General features: G+C 41.6%; 1 protein-coding gene and 1 pseudogene across 10 annotated transcripts in view; both read left to right on the top strand.

Moving 5' to 3' along the window:
• BRCA1 (BRCA1 DNA repair associated) overlaps positions 1-23,014 on the top strand; it is a 63,536-nt gene that overhangs the window by 31,223 nt on the left and 9,299 nt on the right. For 4 of the 10 annotated variants that reach the window (XM_037491520.2, XM_054688761.1, XM_037491525.2 and 1 more), the window contains exons 12-18: positions 2,091-2,262; positions 6,142-6,247; positions 8,199-8,362; positions 11,428-11,717; positions 15,324-15,411; positions 20,230-20,307; positions 20,806-20,846. In XM_037491520.2, coding sequence (XP_037347417.1) covers positions 2,091-2,262; positions 6,142-6,247; positions 8,199-8,362; positions 11,428-11,717; positions 15,324-15,411; positions 20,230-20,307; positions 20,806-20,846 — 939 coding nt within the window. Of the gene's footprint in view, positions 1-2,090; positions 2,263-6,138; positions 6,248-8,198; positions 8,363-11,427; positions 11,718-15,323; positions 15,412-20,229; positions 20,308-20,805; positions 20,847-23,014 lie in introns of those variants that run through there. The other 6 variants (XM_037491519.2, XM_037491524.2, XM_037491518.2 and 3 more) reach the window with 3 other exon arrangements.
• Positions 17,358-18,190, top strand: LOC119232970 (protein S100-A10-like; annotated as a pseudogene).

Below are 23,014 nucleotides of genomic sequence, written 5' to 3'. Positions count from 1 at the left end.
GTAGAGATCAGAGTTAGCATAGTGGGAATAGAAGAGTAGGGCAAATTTGAGGATCACTTAAGAATTAGAATGAGGGCCTACCTGGTGGCGCAGCGGTTGAGCACTGGGTTGCGAAGCTGCCCGCAGCCTCTGCAGCGCCGGTTCGATCCTCAGCTGCCGAGCGAGGATTCCACATGGCGCGCAGACCTCTCCTGCCGCCCGCTGCTCCCCTCAGCAGTGTACTTCAGTCCTTCTGCCTGTTCTGCTCCCTGCTTTAGCTCTGGTGAATTCTCTCACCCTCCCGCGCTTCTGACTGTACCCAGTTCTTGTATAAGTAAATAAATAAAAAAACAAACAAAAAAACCCCACAAAAACTATTAAAAAAGAAAAAAAGAATTAGAATGAAGGGGCCTCCCCAGTGGATCAGTGTGTTGAGTACAGCACTGTAAAGCTATCTGCAGCCTCTGCAGCGCGGGTTCAATTTCCGGCCAGCCAGGGAGATTCCCAGATGGTGCGGCAAGCAGACCTCTCCTGTTGCGCCCGCTGCTCCCCTCAGCAGTGCTTTCGGCCTGTCTGCCTGTCCTGCTCCCTGCTCTGTCTCTGGTGAATCCTCTCACCCTCCTGTGCTTCTGGCCTGTACCCCAGCTATTGTATAAATAAAAAATAAATCTAAAAAAAAAAAAGAATTAGAATGAAGACTTAGAAACTAATTTGGTTTTGATCTCCCAAATGTATTTGACCACTTGCCTATAGGAGAATTTGTCTACATTATAAGGTAACTCCTTTGAGAAAACCCAAAGGAAATTTACCTAACTACAATCCCCGTTACTATTTTTTTTCTCACTACTAACCTACTTAAGGTAGTAACAGCTTCTGAAGTTTATCTGTTATCTGTGTGTGGTTCATTCCGGATTTACTGAGGCCAGCCCTTGACTCAAGCTTGATCAGTGATGAAACTACTCACAAGCACCACGTGGTGGCAATGGCGCTGCTGCAGACATTGTCAGTGAAACAGTCTCAGGGTAGCAGTGAAAGCCTTTGTGAAGCTGGGAATACATTTCCTGATCATAAAACCTCCTGAAAACTATGAACTCAGTGTAGCAGGAGAAAGTAGATGGCTTGTTTTCAGTAGAGAGCAAAATCATTTTCAAGGCTTAAGAAGAAACAGAGGGTGAAACAATCTGTTTGTCCCTGGGGTTTGCTCATGGCCATTGATGTATATTTAGAAATGTATATTTAGAAATCTCCTTACTTACCAAATTCTTTGCTTACCAAAAATCTTAGCAGATATCTTCATGAAATGGAGTAATAAACATCAGGTGACCCATAAACAAGAAGAGCTCATTATCTTGAATCGAAAACAGTAACTGCCCTTACAGGGTTTTCTCCAGGAATTTTCTATTGGATTCTTCCCTCTGGCAGGTCCTCCTCTATAATGAGCTCCAGGTACCCTGTCCCATTCTAGAATACAGCAGTATGAGGACTCTACTCCCAGCAGTAGGACACCATGGCAAGTAATAGATGGTCAACAAATGTTTGTTGAATGAACCAATATATACGTTAATGAATTAGCTCTGTGCTCTACCTGTTAGAAACTAAAAGTTCGGAGGACCCCAAGCCAGTAATCAAAGCAGGATTACTGACTGTGTTGTTCTATAACACCATAGGAAGGAGACATTCTTAACATTACATCATTCTAAAAATCACACATTTTTGTATGACTAATCCAAATCTCTTAAAAGAGTACCACTATACCAAATCTTTGGAGACACAGCCTGTGTAAAATGTTAACAAAATCGTGCTAATTTTAAATACCAAAAGTACTTAAGTACCTTGATTCTTTTTTCACTTCCTAGCTTTATTAAAACCAAAATCAAAGGGCTGTCACAATACAGCAAGTCTATTTGGGAGAGTTTAAGGATTTTTCCTCCTCCCAACTTCATTCTAAAATAATTTCATGGGCATTTATTGCATGAATATGGTTGGATTAAAAGGTGATCAGCCAGAACTCATAATTCCATAGTAGGTGATTTCAGTTCCCATGCAAAAATTAATTGGTGTGACATATTCTTCCTCTGTAACTTTCTTGGTATCACTTATTGTTTTTGTAGCAGAGGGATACCATGCAGGATAACCTGATAAAGCTCCAGCAGGAAATGGCTGAACTGGAAGCTGTGTTGGAGCAGCATGGGAGTCAGCCTTCTACCAGCTCCCCATCCCTCACAGCCGCCTCTTGTGCCCCTGAAGACCTGCTAAATCTGGAACAAAACACAGCAGAGAAAGGTTTGTAATATTGGCCAAACTTAAGCAAAATTCTTCCCATTGCCAAGCCTCTATTTCCTTCTGAAAAGTGTGGACCAAGCTTCAACACTTTATGATCTTTGCTTAGCATGTATTTACTGAGTCACTTGTGGATAATTTTAGAGCCTTGGTTTGAGTCCCAGCTCACAAATAATATACCATTCAGAAAGACCCAAGATAGTCATTCAGTGTCATTGTCTGACTGAGTCATCCGCAATGAGGAGATGTTACGGGGAGCCCATAAGAAGCTGAAAAAGCCAAATGGGGTGGGGGAATTGGGAATAGTTTACCCCATAATTTTAGAAAGCTTATAAAAAACCACTCAGACATATTCCTTATAACACTGGTATCACAAAGCTTCTTCGATGTAATTACTGATTTATAGGGAGAGGTGTTCTACAATTCAGGAACTGTGCTTCGATACACAGAAAAATCAATTTTGAAGGTGCTTTAACATAATATAATAGTTATCAACAAGGCCATATGGAGAGAAGGGGAACTTGTCAGAGGGAACTTGCTATAAGAAGTGAGCTTTGATTTGAGGAATAACATGGCTTAAATAAAGGAAAGTGAGGTGAGATTTTGAGTTTTTAATTGGAAAGGGCCTTATGATATACAACACAATAGGCAGGTTTTTAAATAGTGGCAAATACTTAGACACCGAAACAAGAGGCTAGACACAGGCATGGGTTCCAGAATGGCAGGTGACACTTAGGAATAAGCAGGTGTGGTAAGTCCTGCCAATGTCCTTCACTATGATCAGTGATACCCAACTAACTTAGTGTTAAAACCCCTTCCATGTCACTCTCTGCCCGAGTCCTCCAGAGGGCCTGAGGGCCTTCCTTTGAGTTTTCCTAAGAACCCATGTCTTAATTATTCAGTGTGGTGGCCTTGGTCCAAGAACATGCCTTCCAGTATTTTTATCTTCAGGAGAAACAGTAGTTCCTTCATTGGGGAATGGAGATATTAAACACAAAGATGAGACAGCAAATTTACACGGCTGTTCGCATCCTCTAAAGTGCGGGTTCGATCCCAGCCAGCCATGCCGGGGAGATACCCACATGGTGTGGCAGATCTCTCCTATCTCACCCGCTGCTTCCCTCAGCAGTGTATTTCAGTCAGTCTGCTTGTTCTGCTACCCACTCTGTCTCTGGTGAATCCTCTCACCCTCCCGCATATCTGGCCTGTACCCTGGTTCTTGTATGTATAAAAAAATAAATATTTTTTTAAAAAAGAATATAACATTAATTTAAAAAAAATTTTTTTTTTTAAATCAAATTTCAATGGAATATAATATATTAAAACCCCCTGATGAGGGAATGTTTTAAAGGGTCCTGCCTTACTTACTGTTCTAGTATTTGGCCTCTGGGTCTCTGGAGTTATGAAATATAGATTAAGAAAAAAAAAAAAGACTGGTAATGTTTTGCACTGAGGTTTTTAGGCTGTTATTGACTTCTAATTTAGATTAATTTATTTTCTTCATAGCTTGAGCCCCATTATTTTTTTTTTTTTTAATAGAGGCATGTTTTTATTTATTTATTTATTTTTTATTTGTTTGTTTGTTTATACATGCACTGGGTACAGTCAGAAGCGCGGGAAGGTGAGAGAATTCACCAGAGCCAGAGCGGGGAGCAGAGCAGGCAGAAAGACCGAAGTACACTGCTGAGGGGAGCAGCGGGCGGCAGGAGAGGTCTGGGCTCCATGTGGGACCCTCCTCCGGTGGCCGGGAAGCACCCGGGGATCGAACCGGAGCCACAGAGGCTGCTGGCAGCTTTGCAACCCAGCGCTCAACCGCTGCGCCACCGGGGAGGCTCGCTTGAGCCCCATTATAATGGAAAAGCAACTCATAGGCTGAATGTTGGGTGTGGAGATAGAATAACTGGTTTTGGTGCTTGTGTCTTCCTCCCTTTTTTCCCCTTTAAATCCTTTCCAATTGTTTATCTCCAGGATGACTCCTTACTGACTGCGTATTACTTCTCATCAATGATCACCCTATATTTGGGGGGAGTTGATACCTATATTAAAAAGTTGTATATGCCCAGCTGAAAGAAAAACCTGATTCATGGTTAAATTCTCTTTACTTTCAGCAGCTTATAGCTCCAGGCAGAATACTTGTGTTCCTAGAAACTTACAGATCCAGAAAAGATGAGCATAAAGGAAATTATAAATAATGCATTTGAGGATTAACTCAGGAAATCAATGATTATTTTCCCCAGGCTTCCCAGTGTGTTCCCCCCCAAGAAGAAAGGCAGTTTAATTAAGATAGTCTGTTGCTTACAGTTTTCTGCTTCCCTTTATGAATTTTCACTTTTCTAATAAAAGCTCAAAAATCGTAATCATCAATGACTTTCTAATGGGTACAAGGCATTTATAATATTTCATATATTTGTCCTTGCTTTTTAAATATTTCTACCTTTAAGCCACTTTGTAGGAAACAGTGGCACGATAATGCTTTTGGAGGAATTAATAAATAAAAAGGATGTACTAACATGCCAGAACTTTGCCCTGGGTCTGTTTTGTGTCTTTTCCCTTCTCATGCCATTTTTTTTTTTTAATAATTTTTTTTTAAATTTTTTTTTATAGAGGCGTGTTTTATTTATTTATTTATTTTATTTGTTTGTTTATACATGCACTGGGTACAGTCAGAAGCGCGGGAGGGTGAGAGAATTCACCAGAGCCAGAGCGGGGAGCAGAGCAGGCAGAAGGACCGAAGCACACTGCTGAGGGGATCAGCGGGCGGCAGGAGAGGTCTGCGCCCCACGTGGGATCCTCCTCCGGTGGCCGGGGAGCAGCCGGGGATCGAACCGGCGCCGCAGAGGGCGCGGGCAGCTTCGCAACCCAGCGCTCAACCGCTGCGCCACCGAGGAGGCCCTTCTCATGCCATTTTTATCATTAGTTCAGTGTGTTACTCCAAGGCCCCTTATCAGTCAACACCTTGGTTTTTTGGTATTTTTTTTTAAATAATTGAAAATATAAAGCAAAATGTCACCTGTTTTTTCCTTTCTCATCTGATGCATCCTTGTTTCCCTACACATGCAAAAGCTCAAGGGGGCCTCCCCGGTGGCGCAGCGGTTGAGCGCTGGGTTGCGAAGCTGCCCGCGGCCTCTGCGGCGCCGGTTCGATCCCCGGCTGCTCCCCGGCCACCGGCGGAGGATCCCACATGGCGCGCAGACCTCTCCTGCTGCCCGCTGCTCCCCTCAGCAGTGTACTTCGGTCCTTCTGCCTGCTCTGCTCCCCGCTCTGGCTCTGGTGAATTCTGTCACCCTCCTGCGCTTCTGACTGTACCCAGTGCATGTATAAACAAAACAAACAAACAAACAAAATAAATAAATAAAACATGCCTCTATTAAAAACAAAAATAAAAATAAAATGCATTTTAAAAAAAAAAAAAAAAAAAAAGCTCAAACCCCCATCCTTTATAGTCTTATTGTGGAAGTGATGGGATGGAAAATGATATATGCTTTATGGTTTCCACTACTTTCTCTTTCCTATTATCTAAGGGTATTTGAGTATAATTTAGTTTGCTGTAGAGATAAAAATTCATTTTCTATCCTTGTTTCCTTATCATTCAGGGCCAAAAAATATAAATATATGTTTTTTTCAACCTTGTCTCAGCTGGGTACCTCTTTATCAAGGCTTAAAGTGTTCCTTTTATTGTCACTACTAATTTTTTAGTTACTTAGTTCCATTTGGTGCTGCATCACCTGTTTATAAAATTCTTTCTGATATACTTATTTAAAAACCAATTTGATTGTCGCAGATTGCTGCTTTTGAAAAAAATCGATATCCTCTCTTGAACTATCACCATCAGGACAAAGCAATAAAGTAGATATCTTTGTTTTCTCTTTCCATTTAAAGCAGTATTAACCTTAGAGAAAAGTAGTGAATATCCTATGAGCCAGAATCCAGAGAGCCTTTCTGCCAACAAGTTTCAAGTATCCTTGGATAAAGAACCAGAAATAGAAAGGTAAGAAGTAATAAATGTCAAGTTGTGGCATCTAAGTTATACCTTCACTTACATTGAAATCTTATGTTAAATTTTTCCTACCATACGTTCTCTAGTTTTTTGTTACAACCATTTGTAACCTCTCTTTGCCCAAAGACCATCTATAAGCTTTTAGGACTTATACTACAACATGAAAAATGTACAGTAGATCTGTCCCTTCTAAACGTGGGGGTAAAATATAGAACTAAAACCTAAACAATCCTGAAGGCTTATGGTCCACTTCTCCGATACAGCACTTGCCCTAATTGAAGTTTTTGCCTTTCTAGAAAAAATTTAGCTGTTGATTTGCCTCAGGAAATATTCAAAATGTCTTTCAGGGATATTTGTTCAGATCACTATTGAGTAATATTGCGTAGCACTTCATATTTTCAAAAATATTTTACCTACTTTCTCATTTGACCTTTACATTCTGTGAAGGTTAAAGAACAACTCCTGGCCTATTATATTTGATAGTTCAGGAAAGAGCCACAGAGCCATTGGAGTCACACATCTCACTACTCTAGGAAGGAAAAGGAAGTCATGGAGTTCCTGTGCCTTCCTGGGAATAGTGACCTGTTATCAATAATCTAATTACACTGTCTTTTCCAAACCTATTGGGCTGTCTGAAGAAGCTGGGGTACTGCACTATGTCTATGACAGAATGAAAAGATCCGGCCTCCACAGGCACTAAACCCAGGTTTAGAGGGTTTCATCGCCATGCTTTAATCAACTGAACTAACTACCCACTTAATATTCAGACTAAATATTCCTGCTCCTACTCCCCCTGCCCAGTGTAACCTATAGAGACTTCTGTTAAAGAGCCTGCACGTTGATTGGACTTCCTCTTTTAGACTATTTGAGAGCAGCAATTCAGGTTTTGCTCATCTTTAATCCACAGGACCTAGCTCTTTAGTGCCTGACTCATACTAAACACCCAATAATTGTTTTAATTAATTAGCTCATCTCTGAGGTCCTTTAAATCTGTCGATGAGTATCTCATTCAGCAAAGTCCTGTACACCTGGACAAGCAGAGGAATTACTTGCTGTATATTATGTTTTTCTAACTATATTTTATAGCTGGCTTTTTTTTTTTTTTTAAGATTTATTTATTTATACAAGCACTGGGCACAATCAGAAGCGCGGGAGGGTGAGAGAATTCACCAGAACCTAGCTGGCTTTTTTTAAATAAAATGACATTAAACATTGAAAAAGCGGGAGGTAGAGGGCCTCCCCTGGTGGCACAGCGGTTGAGCGCTGGACTGCGAAGCTGCCCGCAGCCTCTGCAGCGCCGGCTCGATCCCCGGCCACCAGCAAGGGTCCCACATGGCGCGACAGACCTCTCCTGCTGCACCCGCTGCTCCCCTCAGCGGTGTGTTTCATCGGTCTGCCTGTTCTGTTCCCTGCTCTGGCTCTGGTGAATTCTCTCGCCCTCCTGTGCTTCTGACTGTATCCAGTACAAATAAATAAATAAATCTTTTAAAAAAAGGAAAAAAAAAGAAAAAGCAGGAGGTAGAAATGATTCTATAAATTTTGCTAAAAGTGGAAAGAAAGAATGAATATAAAGATGTCAAAATTAATCAATTTTCTTTTTCCATGAGAGATCTGGTTCTAATGCCTCCATTTGGACGCAGATGCAGTAGTGAATAGAATTTGAATGAGTGGCAGGAGATAATTTGGTGAAAATTGCTGACATGCTTTTAAACATCTAGGAGATATACTGCCTCGGACCAGACCCTAAGGGGAGATGTCGTACGTTAGCCCTGACAAGTTGGCAGACAGTATAAAGCCAGACTTCTAAGGCGTCACTTGGGTTCCTTTTTGCTAATCATTCCTGACCTCCTATAGTGAGCTGTTTTAGCCAGGCTTTGGCTGACCAGGAAGTACGATGAGCCAAGCTGTGATGATGGTTTTCTCCTCTCACCCTTCTTTCTAGGTCTTCCCCTTCTCAGTATGTGCGCAGCCCCTCAAGAATCCTTCAGAGCAGGCATTGCCCATCTCAAAAGGAACTCACTAACATTGATGTGGAGGAGCAACCACTGACAAAGTCTGAGGGCCAAGATTTAAGGGAGCAGTCTAATTTGCCAAGACAAGATCTAGGTAATATTTCATCTGCTGTGGTGGAGGAAGCACTTTTATACTACTCCGAATTCTATCTAAAGAGATCCTAGTTAATCACCTTTCTGATGTACAAGTTTTATGAATGCATCTGATATGCTTAAGCCTATTTTAGAAAAATTGCTTGAATGTTAATCTAAGTTTACTTGAAAATTATTGCAGCTGTTAATCTATATTGGTTTAGCTCTAACAGTTTTGAAGATGAAAAAATCTCTGTGCTCTGAATATTTTAATTCAACTGTTAGGGGTCCTAGAATTCAGTTTTAGAACGTGCCCGTTATTGAGAAATGAGGTCAATCTCTGAAGCATTTTATGAATTAATGAGTATAAAATGCCTTATAAGTCACTTTAAACAAATGGTGTGTTTTATGGCTTGTACACCAAAGTTTTAATCAGTAAAAGTTTTAAATTAATCCTCAAAAACACATTATCATAAGAGGTGCTCTGACATCTCAGTATGGTATTTGGCCATGTTTAATAGGATCATTTATCTCATACATTCTCTTTAGCTATGCTTACTTCCTGAAAGAGTGACATTTTTTGAAACTGTTCAGGGATGGTCTCCTATTTTTGATTTGGTAAATGAAAAAACAATAATGTTATCACATATGAAGAAAGAAAAATCGAATATTTTGTGTTATTTTTCTTTTTCTTTATTTATTTATGCATATAAGAACTGGGTGTAGGCCAAAGGTTTGAGGAGTGAGAGGATTCACCAGAGACAGAGTGGGGAGCAGAACAGTTGGATCTACTGAAATACACTGCTAAGGGGAGCAGTGGGTGAGACAGGAGAGAGAGGTCTGCTGAGCCTTGTGGGTTAGCTACCTGGCCACAGTGGCTGGTGCTGAGACTTTAACCCCTGAGCCACCAGGGAGGCCTCTTGTCTCTTTTCAACTTTTGTTTCCTTCCTTCCAAGAGTACCTTATGTTCATTGCCAAACAGTTGGAGAAATTAGGTCACATTAAACTACCTGCAGACTTGTATTGAGAAATAAAATATTGCTATATTTCTTTGGTCAGTTAACTTAAACTTGAATTTTTATTTTTATTTTTTATCTTTTAAGATTGATTGATTGATTGATTGATTGATTTAAACAAGCATTGGGTACAGTCAGAGGCATAGGAGGGTGAGAGAATTCACCAGAGCCCTAGCAGAGAGTAGAACAGGCAGAGTGACGAAGTACACTGCTGAGGGGAGCAGTAGGCAGCAGGAGAGGTCTGCGCACTATGTGGGACCCTCGCCCGCGGGCCGGGGATCAAATCAGCGCTGCAGAGGCTGTGGGTCGCTTCACAACCCAGCGCTCAACCACTGCGCCACCGGGGAGGCCCTAAACTTTTATTTTTAAAATTAAGATTCATGACAAGTACTATTCCTTAGGTAACTTTATTAGGAGTATTTATCACTTTTTTTTTTTATAGAGGCATGTTTCTATTTATTTATTTATTTTATTTGTTTTGTTTATACAAGCACTGGGTACAGTCAGAAGCGCGGGAGGGTGAGAGAATTCACCAGAGCCAGAGTGGGGAGCAAAGCAGGCAGAAGGACTGAAGTACACTGCTGAGGGGAGCAGCGGGTGGCAGGAGAGGTCTGCGCGCCATGTGGGATCCTCCTCCGGTGGCCGGGGAGCAGCCGGGGATCGAACCGGCACCGCAGAGGCCGCGGGCAGCTTCGCAACCCAGCGCTCAACCGCTGCGCCACCGGGGAGGCCCGTATCACTTTTTTTTTTTAAAGATTTATTTATTTATACATACTAGAGCTGGGGTACAGGCCAGAGATGGGGGGGTGAGAGGATCCACCAGAGAGAGTGGGGAACAGAACCGGCAGACTGACTGAAAAACACTGCTGAGGGGAGCAGCAGGCAAGACAAGAGAGATCTGTTGTACCTGTGGGTTTCTCCCTGGCCGGCTGGGGATTGAATTCATGCTGCAGAGGCTGCGGATTGCTACATAGTGCAGTGCTTAACCCCTTTTCGACACCAGGGAGGTCTTTATCACTTATTTTAAATTTAAAAAATTTCTAATTCTTAAAAAGCATAGCATAAAATTTACCATATTAACCATTTTTAAGTGTACACTTGAGTGACGTTAAGTATATTCTCTTTGTTGTGCAACAGACTTCTAGAACTTTTTCATCCTGCAAAACTGAAACTCTCTACCCATTGAACAACTCCCCATTTTCTCCTTCCAGCCATCCTCTGGCAAGCACCATTCTCCTTTCTGTTTCTAAGAGTTTGAGTGGAATCATACAGTATTTGTCTTGTTTGTGACTGACTTCTTTTACTTCGCACAGTGTCCCCAAGATTCATCAATGTTTGTAGCATGCAATGAGATTCTCTGCCTTTTTTTTTTTTAAAGGTTTTCAGCTTTTTAAAACCATTGTAATGTATATGCCACAGTTTCCTTATCCATTCATCTATTGATAGACATCTGGATTTCTTCCAATTCTTGGTTATCAAGAAGAATGTTGAATGAACACGGTGTATACACTTCTCCATTTTATTAAGTAAATGTTTATGTCCAGTGTCTAGTGAATGAGGAGTACCCCATTCAAATGGAGATGCCTTGATTTTTTAAATTTCCGACACTTAGCCTGTTACTACTTTTATAAAGAGTGTTTCTTTTTTCTTTCTTTTTTTTTTTTTGTGGGACCCTCCGCTGGCAGCCGGGGAATGAACCAGTGTTGCAGAGGCTGCAGGCAGCCTCTGCAGCCCAGTGCTCAACCGCTGAGCCACCAGGGAAGGCCCTTATAAACAGTGTTTAAATGAACATTTCTATGACTAAACTTTTACATACATTTTTTACTTCCTTGGGATACATTTCTAAAACTAGAATCACTGACAGAAAGTGTGAACACATGTTAAGATTTTTGCAACATAATTCCAAGCTGTCCTTTACAAAAGTTAAGCCACATTGCATTTCACCAGTTTGTTAATGTACCCATTTTTCTCTTAACCTAATTTGATCTGTCTTTCTAATTCTTAGCAGGGACTGGAAGTTGTAATTCAAGATTCATTGTCATGCAGATTAAACTTCTCCCATTCCTTTCAGAGGGAACCCCTCATCTAGAATCTGGAACCAGCCTCTTCTCCAATGACCCTGAATCTGAGCTCTCTGAAGAAAGAGCCTCAGCACCAGCTCATGTTTGTAGCCTGCCAGCTTCAACTTTTACCTTAAAATTGCCCCCATTTCAAGGTGCAGAATTTGCCAAGAGTCAAGCTGTTGTTCATATTCCTAACACTGCTGGGTATAATGCAAGGGAAGAAAGAATAAGCCTGGAGAAACACAGAGTCAACAAAAGAATATTTATGGTGGCATCAGGCTTGACCCCAAAAGAATTTGTGAGTGTATCCACATGTATCTCCCTGATAACTGAGACTTCATGTATAGTTGTTTTTTTTTTTTAAGATTTATTTATTTATGCATACAAGAGCTGGGGTACAGGCCGGAGATGCGGAAGGTGAGAGGATTCAACAGAAACAGAGTGGGGAACAGAACAGGCAGATTGACCGAAGTACACTGCTGAGGGGAGCAGTAGGCGAGACAGGAGAGGTCTGCTGTGCCATGTGGGTTTTTCCTTGGCTGGCCGGGGATTGAATTCATGCTGCAGAGGCTGCGGAGACTTCATAGTGCAGTGCTTAACCCCTTGTGCCACCAGGGAGGCCCCTCTATTACTAATTTCTGAAAAATTGAACCTATATGAAGCTATAACATGGGTTATTTTGTGTATGTTTACTTAAGAAAGTAATTATTATTAAATATGAGCAGAAAGGTCATAGTTTGGGGTATATAGAGAGAGCTTTTTAAATTTCAGTTTTTAATTTTTTTTAATCTAAAAAAAGCAAGTAGGTGTGGCTCTGCTTACCACAGGGTATCTTTTCCCCGCAAATGAATGAATTTATCAACTTGATGAACTAATTCAAACTGAGTACAAGCACACTGCCAAATAGTGACCTTTCTCTAGTGTGTGCCTTTCTTCTAGCTTGTAATGGTTATTCAGTAGCCTGCCCTGTCATTTCTGCCCTATAACACTCCCCTCGCTGTTAGCATTTTCACATCTCTTTGGACCCCTTGTGCCAAAAACAGTAATATTTCACATTGTGGAAAAATGCCCATGAAAATATTAAGAGCACTAAAACCTTATTTCTTCTTCAGCTGAGTGTAGATTTCAGACATTCTAGGAAATTTATTTCCCCTATAATTAATCAAATTGGCACTACTTCAAATAAAAGTTAAGTGAATATTCTTTAAAACCTTAATTAGATCACAGACCAGAGCATCAAATGGAGTCAATATGGGTACATTTATTATACAATGAAAATTGACCCAGGCATTCATAAGTATCTTTCTTAATAGGTCCTTCTTGGGATCAGAACCATTTTTTATCTTAACTTCTATTAGTATAGAAGGTAGCAGCTTAGCATAACATTCTCTGTGGCCAGATATGTCCCACTACTAAAAAGACAAAGTAAAATGTGTCTACACTAGTAAATACAGTGAATAAGTTTTCATCAGTATGCTGGAATTCTCATCTCATAACCACCTTCCCGGACCAGCTATTCTGAAAATTATGCCTGTCACAGTTTATATTTGCTTGATCATTTGCCTACATACCTGAGATTCCCTTTTACTCATTGAAAATTAGCCTTTCTACTCCTTTGTTTTGTGAGTTCAGCTTTTCAGGAAGGCTGAAATGATCTAATCTTTCTTGGCCATGGGCAATTCTGAGCTACAGATTAGACTGTAAGTGGCTTGGGTACATGTTGTCTTTAAACAAACAAAGAGGAAAACTTTTCAGCTCTATTCAGACTTGCTGAAGTGTGGTAAATTTATTATGAAAGCTGCTGACTGTATTACACATGATTAATTCTGAAGCCCATATTAAGATGATCTTTTCAGCAGTTGCTCTTCTAACTGAATACTGTTTCAGGGCTGGGATTTCAGCAATTAATCAGTTCAGAATTGCTAATGATCCTGGCAGAGGGCAGCAGCAAAAGGGGGAAGATGTCATTAGCTTCTCTAGCCTGGCTTTTTCAGTGCCCTGTGGCAGTATGGAGTGAGGCAAAATGAAAGATGGCCTGATCTCAGTTGCAATACTGTGCAGCACAGACATTTTGGCATGGGTAGCAATAGCTGGTAAATAGTACCCTTAGTAAACAAAGTTATTTACCAAACAATAACTGCTAATTATGTCAACTGTGTCCGTAATACATTTGATTCATTTACTGCCTATTGATTTTTATTTGGCTGATAATTTTTTTTTCTTTTTTTTTTTTTTTTTTTTTTTAAGATTTATTTATTTATACAAGCACTGGGTACAGTCAGAAGCGTGGGAGGTTGAGAGAATTCACCAGAGCCAGAGCGGGGAGCAGAGCAGGCAGAAGGACCGAAGTACACTGCTGAGGGGAGCAGCGGGCGGCAGGAGAGGTCTGCACACCATGTGGGACCCTCCTCCGGTGGCCGGGGAGCAGCCGGGGATCGAACCAGCGCTGCAGAGGCTGCGGCCAACTTCGCAACCCTGCACTCAACCGCTGCGCCACCGGGGAGGCCCTGATAATTTTTTTTTAAGATTTATTTATTTATGCATACAAGAGCTGGGGTACAGGCCAGAGGCATGGGGGGTGGGAGGATCAACCAGAGATAGAGTAGGGAACAGAAAAGGCAGACAGACCAAAATACACTGCTGAGGGGAGCAGCAGGCGAGAAAGGAGAGGTCTGCTGCACCCTGTGGGTTGCTCTCTGGCCGGGGATGGAACTCATGCTGCAGTGGCTGTGGATTGCCTCATAGGTTGCATTTTAACACCTTGTGCCACCAGGGAGGCCCTTGGCTGGTAATTTCTAGAAGGCTCTAGATTTATTTTAGGAAGAATAAGTTCTTCCAGTCTTTCTTCTTAAGAGAAATTGATAGTTTCTGCACTGACTTTTTTTCTTTTTTAAAGATTTATTTTTTTTTTGGGCCTCCCAGGTGGCGCAGCGGTTGAGCGCTGGGTTGCGAAGCTGCCCGCAGCTTCTGCGGCGCCGGTTCGATCCCCGGCTGCTCCCCGGCCACCAGTGGAGGGTCCCACATGGCGTGCAGACCTCTCCTGCCGCCCGCTGCTCCCCTCAGCAGTGTACTTCGGTCCTTCTGCCTGCTCTGCTCTCCGCTCTGGTTCTGGTGAATTCTCTCACCCTCCCGCGCTTCTGACTGTACCCAGTGCTTGTACAAACAAACAAATAAATAAATAAAATAAAACATGCCTCTATAAAAAAAAAAAAGTAATAAAAAAAAAAAAGAAATTAAAAAAAAAAAGATTTATTTTTATTTATTTATACAAGCACTGGGTAGTCAGAAGCGCGGGAGGGTGAGAGAATTCACCAGAGCCAGAGCGGGGAGCAGAGCAGGCAGAAGGACTGAAGTACACTGCTGAGGGGAGCAGCAGGCGGCAGGAGAGGTCTGCGCGCCATGCGGGACCATCCTCCGGTGGCCGGGGAGCAGCCGGGGATCGAACTGGCTCTGCAGAGGTTGTGGGCAGCTTCGCAACCCAGCGCTCAACCGCTGCGCCACCGGGGAGGCCCTGCACTGACCTTTTAAAAGCATCTTGACTTGAAGGTTTTGTAATGTCAGAAGATTGAATTTTGGCTTTAAGCCATGTATCTATAGCCTAACTTTCTGTACAGGCTAGTTATCTCTCAGTTAGGGAATCAAATGATACCTGCTAGCAAAGGGAAAATTGGTATTATTTTGAATCCTTATTTGTAATTCCATGTCTGCTAGTATGGACTATTTTAGAATCTCTGATTGGTTCATAATTTTTATTAAACTATTTATATCAAGGTTTTGGGTATATTAGAATAAAAAGGATGTACATTTCCTGAGAAAAAATGGGACTCAAAGCTAGGATAACTGATGCTCTAAGCTTTCTACTATAGGTCACTTATTATAATGATAATATTTTATTTGATTTCAGATGCTTGTGCACAAGTTTGCCAGAAAACACCACATCACTTTAACTAATACAGTTACTGAAGAGACTACTCATGTCATTATGAAAACAGGTATTCCAAGAATCTTTGTAAAATGTTACACCTCTTGTACTGGCCATATAAAGGAATGGGAGTACTTGTTAAGCATATTATGGATAATAATATTCTAATAGTCAATCAATTACTACTTTTTGAAAGAAAAATAATAGTTTTACTTCCTGACCACCTTTTGTTTGGGTTAAGATTTGGAAAGTGGGTAAACCAGAACAATGAACCTCTTCTACTGCACCCTGCTGGACTACACTGTAAAGGACTTTCTGGTGAGGCAGAGCCAAGTCTTGAAGTAGCAAATGAGGCCAAAGTGGGCGTAGGGCAGAAGCAAGTCTTCGCTCAGAATTTGGATGGTTGGAAACCTCAGCTCCATGTCCACTCTGTGCCCTAGTGCCACTCAAACTTCAAGACAGAGCTAAAGTATGGTTGAGTTTTTCAGGAAACAAGTACAGTATCAGCACTCAGCATAGTATGTGGGAAAGGAAAATTCATTTGTTTAACACCTTCCCCTTCTTAAATTTTACTTACGACTTGCATAATTATGGTGGCCTTGGGAGTTTTAGTTGACTATAAGCAAAATCTGAGTAAGCATTTCTAGACTGCTAAAAAAAAAGAACAACTTTGTCTGAAATAGGCTTATAGGCTTATTAATATAAGCAAAATGTTTGGAGCAAGCAAAATAAAGATCCTGATACCCACCACCTCCCCACTCTATTCTTTGTGGAGTGACTGCCTGAAAGATATGTGATCTCTTTTGAGGACCATGTGTCCTTTTTTTAATTTTAATTCATTTATTCATTTTAAAGTCTTCTGGGTTTTTTTATTTTATTTTATATATTTTTTGCATCATTTTTCATTTTTGCACAATGTATGCATTTTCATCTTGGTTATATTCCCCATATAATTCCCGCCCACCTTATTTTGACCCTAATCCCACCTCCCCTTCTCCCTCCGCCCCGTAGCATGTCTCTGGTTTATAGTTGCTTGTTGATTTTGATTTTTACTTTATTATAATTAGTCTTTTTCCTGGTCCCTTACTTAGGTTTTCTAAATTCTTGTTATGAGTGAGACCATCCGGTATTTTTCTTTTTCTTTCTGGCTTATTTCGCTGAGCATGATCCCTTCCGGCTCCATCCATGTTGCTGCAAATTACATGAATTTATCTTCTTTGCTTGCTGAGTAATGTTCCATTGTGTATATGTACCACATCTTCTTGATCTAGTCGTCTATTTTTGGGCATTTGGGTTGTTTCCATAGCTTAGCTATTGTAAATAGTACTGCTATAAGCATAGGGGTGCAGGTGCCCTTTTGACTTAATGATTCTGTATCCTTTGGGTAAATACCTAGGAGTGGAATTGCTGGATCATATGGAAGCTCCATCTTTAGCAAGTTGAGGAATCTCCACACACCTTTCCATAATGGTTGGACCAGTTTGCACTCCCACCAGCAGTGTAGGAGAGTTCCTTTTTCTCCATATCCTCGCCAACATTTGTTGTAGCTAGTTTTTTTAATGTGTCATTCTCACTGGTGTAAGATGGTATCTCATTATAGTTTTGATTTGCATTTCCCTGATTACAAGTGATGCTGAACATTTTTTCATATACCTGTTGGCCATTTGCATTTACTCTTTGGAGAAGTTCCTTTTTAAGGTGGTCACTGACATACTAGGATGTGTATCCAGAGGTAGATGAGGATGGAGAAAAGGAATTCAATATAATGTCATTTGATGAACAGACTTAAGAGAACAAGATCACCCTCTTCAACTATCTGAAGATAGTTGTTATCTGGAAGAGGAGTTAGACTCACTGGTGGGCTCCAGAAAGCAAAGACCAATGAGTACACAGAGATGCCCACTGAAGCTCAACCATTCTACCCCACATTCCCCTCCTTCCCCAACAAGTTGCCCAGCCCTCTGTGCTCTGCTCACTAGCAAGCTTCCCAGCTAGTCCAATGCTTCTGGGTGAAGACTTTTTTTTTCAATTCTTAGTTTTGTTTTTAAAGATTTATTTCCTTTTATACAAGAACTGGGGTACAGGTCAGAGGTGTGGGAGGGTGAGAGGACTCACCAGAACAGGCAGACAGACCAAAATACACTGCTGAGGGGAGCAGCGGGTGAGAAAGGAGAGCGTTGCCGTGCCATGTGGGTATCTCCCTGGCCAGCCAGGAATCGAACCTGCGCTGCAGAGGCTGGGGACAGCTTCACAGCATTGCGCTCAACCCGCTGCGCCACCAGGGAGGCCCTGGATGAAGGTTTTAACAGACTTCACCAACATGCTCAAATGGAACACACCATGGAAACAATGATATTCATGTTTCACAAATTTGCTGGGGTAAAAGCTACTTAAAGGAGGACCCGAGAGGACTCATGGAAAGAGTTCCCTGGATATTTTGAAAGTCAAAAGGGCCTTCTGGCCATGGACAAAATAATGAAGGCCCTGAACTAGTGCTAAGATGGCAAAGTGAGCTTCCAGAACTTCTTTTCACTAATTTCTGGGCTCACTATCACCTGCAATTCGTATTTTGTGATACACAAGAAGCAGAGGGAAGAAGTAGGCAGCAATGAACAATTACTCCTGCCCCAGTAAGAGTTCTCCCAAAGGCTCCCTTAAGGAATCTGCCTTCTCTCTACCCCTGTATAAGGATTTCATGAGCAGATTGGATCCTTAGAAAATATGCAAATCAAATCTAACCCCCATTTGACCAGAAGAGAAAGAAGTATCAATTCAAGCCAGTTAAGCGTGATTTTTTTTTAAAGATTTATTTATTTATGCATATGAGAGCTGGGGGTGCAGGCCAGAGGTGCGGGGTGGTGAGAGGATTCACCAGAGACAGAGCGGGGAGCAGAACAGGCAGACTGACTGAAACACACTGCTGAGGGAAGCAGCGGGTGAGACAGGAGAGGTCCGCTTTGCCACGTGGGCTGCTCGCTGGCCGGCCGGGGATCGAACTGCAGAGGCTGCGGATTGCTTCATAGTGCTGTGCTTAACCCCTTGAGCCACCAGGGAGGCCTGATTTTTTTTTATATTGTTTACTGCCTCTTGCCCTCAAACAAATTTCCTTTTAAAAAAAAACTTTTTTAAAAAAAAAACCTTTTTCAACAAAATGAACTTGGGAAATAAAGCAGTCCACTCCAGGATGTTTGTTCATGTAGCTGCAGCTGCTTAAACTGAAAGTGTCGACTCCTTGGCCAGCACATTGTGTTAAAGCCTCCAAGGTCTCAGGTCTCTAATCTTTAAAGTACGAAAGACTCAGTAATGTGCACAGGTACCAGCTGCCAGAAGAAGTACCTTGAACTCAGTGCTAGTTTGGAGATGAATGTCATTAAAGCTTAAACTATCTTAATAGATCAAAGTTGTTGAAAGGTGAAAAGAAAACTTTAAAAATGAAAATTAAATCTAAAGTGGTTCAGTCACTAAACTCAAAGACAATACATTTGCAACTTCTTTTTTAAAAAGATTTATTTATTTATGCATACAAAAACTGGGATACAGGCCAGAGGTGTGGGGGTGAAAGGATTCACCAGCGACAGAATGGGGAACAGAACAGGCAGACTGAAATACACTGCTGAGGGGAGCAGTGAGTGAGTCAGGAGAGGTCTGCTGTGCCATGTGGGTGGCTCCCTGGCCGGGGATCGAACTCGTGCTGCAGTGGCTGCGAATAGCTTCATAGGTTGCATCTTAACCCCTTGCGCCACCAGGGAGACCCTATATTTGCTACTTTTGAAATAAAAATGAGGTAAGTTTTCTGAGTTTAAAGCATATTATTAAATCGACTATTGAAACAGTTAAAGAGCCTTAAGAATTGTGAAGACAGAGGATTTTTAATATTTTGTGAAAATTCTGTGAGGGAGAATGACTTGCTACTACTGGCAGGTAACCTACTGTGTTTAGGATTCAGTTAAATACATGTGTCCTATTCAAAACTAAGTGTTCTTTCCTAGTTCTTCAAGGGGGCCCTTGAAACACTAGGAAATAAGTGATTCTTCTGCTGCAGCTTTGTGCAATTCTTGTATAGAAAAGAGAAAAGTTATAAAAATACTCTAGGTTCCTGTCCCTCTCAGGGGAATTAGGAGGTTTGGATTCCCCAGCTAGAAGAACTAGGGGTGAAAATTTGTCATTCAATTGACATTTCAGATTTAGGATTTTTAGCAATACTGTTTTCTTTCTTTTTTAAAAAAAAAAAAATATTTATTTATACAAGAACCGGGGTACAGGCCAGATGTGCGGGAGGGTGAGAGGATTCACCAGAGACAGAGTGGGGAGCAGAACAGGTGGATCCACTGAAATCCACTGTGAGGGGAGCAGCGGGCGAGTCAGGAGAGATCTGCTATGCCATGTGGGTTGCTCCCTGGCCAGGGGATCAAACTCATGCTGCAGTGGCTGTGAATAGCTTTATAGGTTGCGTCTTAACCCCTGCGCCACCAGGGAGGCCCCACAATATTGTTTTCTTTTAGTTTCACATTCTGCCATCCATTTTAGTAGCTCTTCCTTGTCCACCTGTGTCAGTACTTCTGCCAGTGTGTCAGTACTTCTGCCAATGGGTAGTTCTTTGAACACGATGATGGGGATCTTCAGCTAGCCTTGGCATCTAGAAGATGGGGCAGGCATTTCCTCTGGTCTTAACTTCACATCAGCCTTTCCTAGGCTCCACACCTGCTGGTTATAATTGGGGTGCTTCCAGCCTCTGATTTTATTACGAGGGGTGGTGGAATCATCAGTCCAGGTTGATCTCAAGTCCCATATGAGCTGAGGCTCCTTGGCTTCTTATGGCAGCACCTCATTTTGTTTTCTGCTTCTACTAATCCTTCAAATGTCTTTTTGCTTGGTTTTTTTCCTGCAGATGCTGAGTTTGTATGTGAACGGACACTGAAATACTTTCTGGGAATTGCAGGAGGAAAATGGGTAGTTAGCTATTTCTGTAAGTATAATATTATTTCTCCCCTCCTCCCTTTAACACCTCAGAATTGCATTTTTACACCTAACATTTTAACACCTAAGGTTTTTGCTAATGCTGAATCTGAATTACCAAAAGGTTTTTAATGGTAACACTAAACTAGCTTTATCTTTAATGCATATCTCTTTGTTCAGATAAGCTAGCTATGTTGGGGAAATGGATTTCTTTTTATAACTAATAGGACCTAATCTGTTCCTGGCAATGTTATCATATGAACTAAGGATTTATTTGATAGTATGCAGAAATCCGTGTGCAGCAGGAACTTTTATAATGCTTAAATTAAGCATCAACTGTGCTCTAGAAGGAAGTCTCTGCTACAAGCCTTAATAAGGAGCTGTGACTTTATGGAGACGACCTCTCCTCAGTGTTCTTCCTCCCCTGCTCTTCTGAATCACTGAACCATCAGAAGAGCATGCTAGTGAGCTCCGTGTGACCTGACTCTCTTTTCTGTGATCTCTTTAGGGGTGGTCCAGTCTATTAAGGAAAGAAAGATCCTGGATGAGGTAGGTATTTGCTGTTACAAACTAATGAGAAAGACCTGGTGTCATTGATTCATATTGTCACTGAAATATTTTTCTGTTGCCTTTTTTGCATCACTTTCCACAGATTTTCTTTGATGATGGGGATGATCAAATGTTATGCTGGGGGGTAGGGAGAGGGTGAAAAAAAAAAGTTATGCAGAGCAAACCAGAAATTATGTTCTCACTCATTCGTTCTAAGTTTCAGTAGAAACAGTCCTCTCCTCAGAGAAAAGAAAGGGCATTTATAAAGCCAAAAAAAAAGATCCATAAGCATTAGAAACAGGCCCACCTAACTCTTCCATGCATGTACATTTGTTGAAAACTGCTTGTTTGCTGTTGTTAAAGAAAAATCCTGTACACTAATATGCAAATATCTGTTTAGAAATCAGATTCCTTCGAAGGGATATTCCTCTTTATGATACTGAGAACAGTGAGAGGTAAATAAGATAGAGTGTGGGAGGAGGTTAATTTTAGAACAGAGCCATCTAAAAGCTACTGGTGACAACAGATCAGGCAAAATAAAATTAGCAAAAGCAGTTTTAAACTATTATGCACTACGGAGTATATTCATAACTAATTAAATGGCATTTTTCTTGGTTTGGAGAGCCCTACTATGTGCTGGGCACCAGGAATATAGTAATAAACAAAACAGGTTCCTGCACTGGTGGGGTTCATGTTCTATCAAGGGAAGAGACACAATAAATGAAAATGCATTTAAGATAGCAATAAAGGGCCTCCTTGGTGGCGCAAGGGGTTAAGCACCACACTATGGAGCAATCCACAGCCTCTGCGGCACGAGTTCGATCCCCGGCCAGCCAGAGAGAAACCCACATGGCGAAGCAGACCTCTTCTGTCTCACCCACTACTTCCCTCGGCAGTGTATTTCAGTCAGTCTGCCTATTCTGCTTCCCACTTTGTCTCTGGTGAATCCTCTCACTGCCTCCCCCCCACTACCCCACGTCTCTGGCCTGTACCCCAGCTCTTGTATGCATAAATAAATAAATATTTAAAAAAAAAAAAAAAGAAGATAGCAATAAAGGGCCTCCCTGATGGCACAGGGGTGAAAGTCTCAGCACTATCAAGCTATCACCAGCCACTGCAGCGTGAGTTCAGTCCCCACCCACATATGGTGCAGCAGACCTCTCCTGTCTCACCTGCTGCTCTCCTCAACAGTGTATTTCTGTAGATCTGCCCTTTCTGCTCCCCACTCTGGCCCTGGTGAATCCTCTCGCTCCCCTACCCCGCACCTCTGGCCCACACACCCCAGTTCTTATTTGCATAAATAAATAAATAAATAAAAATAAATAAAATAAAAATAAATCTTAAAAAAAAAGATAACAATAAATACTTTGAGGAAACACATAGAACAGATTAGCAATTAACTGAGGACAGGGTTCACTCTTTAGACCGTATGGCTAAGACCAAGGAAAGCTTTCTCAATAAAGCTTGAGCTGAGACCTAAAAGACAAGAGAGAATATAATCTTAAAAAATGTAGGGTAAAGTGTTTTAGACAGTGGAACGGCAAGCATAAAGGTCTTGAGGCAGGAATAAGTTTGATTTATTAAAGAAAGACCAGCGTAGCTGAAGAATAGTAATGAGTAAATTACATATAGGGAAATGTTAGACAAAGGGTAGAAGGTCACAGACAAGGACCAAAAAATAGATAAAATCCCCCAAATATGGATTTTATTTGAAGGCTAATTGGAGGCATGGTGATAGTAAGAAAAAGTTGGTTTAAGGGCTGTTCGGAGGGCCTCCCTTGTGGCTCAGGGGTTAAGTCACATCACTATCAAGCTATTGCTGCACTGCAGCACAAGTTCAATCCCCAGCCAGCCAGGGAGCAACCCACATGGCGCAGCAGACCTCTCCTGTCTTGCCCGCTGTTCCCCTCAGCAGTGTATTTCAGTAGATATGCCTGTTCTGCTCCCCACTCTCTAGTGAATCCTTTCACCCTCTACACCTCTGGCCTAGACCCCTGTTCTTATATGTATAAATAAATAAATAAAATAAATCTTTAAAAAGGGCTGTTTGGAGATAGGATTTACTAATGAGTTAAATTTGGAGGATGAGGTAAAGAGAAGAATTGAGGGTTTTGCCCCGAACAATGGGTGGATATTAGTAATATTAAATTAGGTGAGAAAGGTGTAGA

The sequence above is a fragment of the Talpa occidentalis genome, unplaced genomic scaffold (assembly GCF_014898055.3).
Source record: "Talpa occidentalis isolate TD23 unplaced genomic scaffold, MPIMG_talOcc4v2.1 talOcc4.7, whole genome shotgun sequence".
Classification (NCBI taxonomy): Eukaryota; Metazoa; Chordata; class Mammalia; order Eulipotyphla; family Talpidae; genus Talpa; species Talpa occidentalis.
Note: the sequence above shows the minus strand (reverse complement) of the source record. Positions and strands in the feature narration are given on the sequence as shown.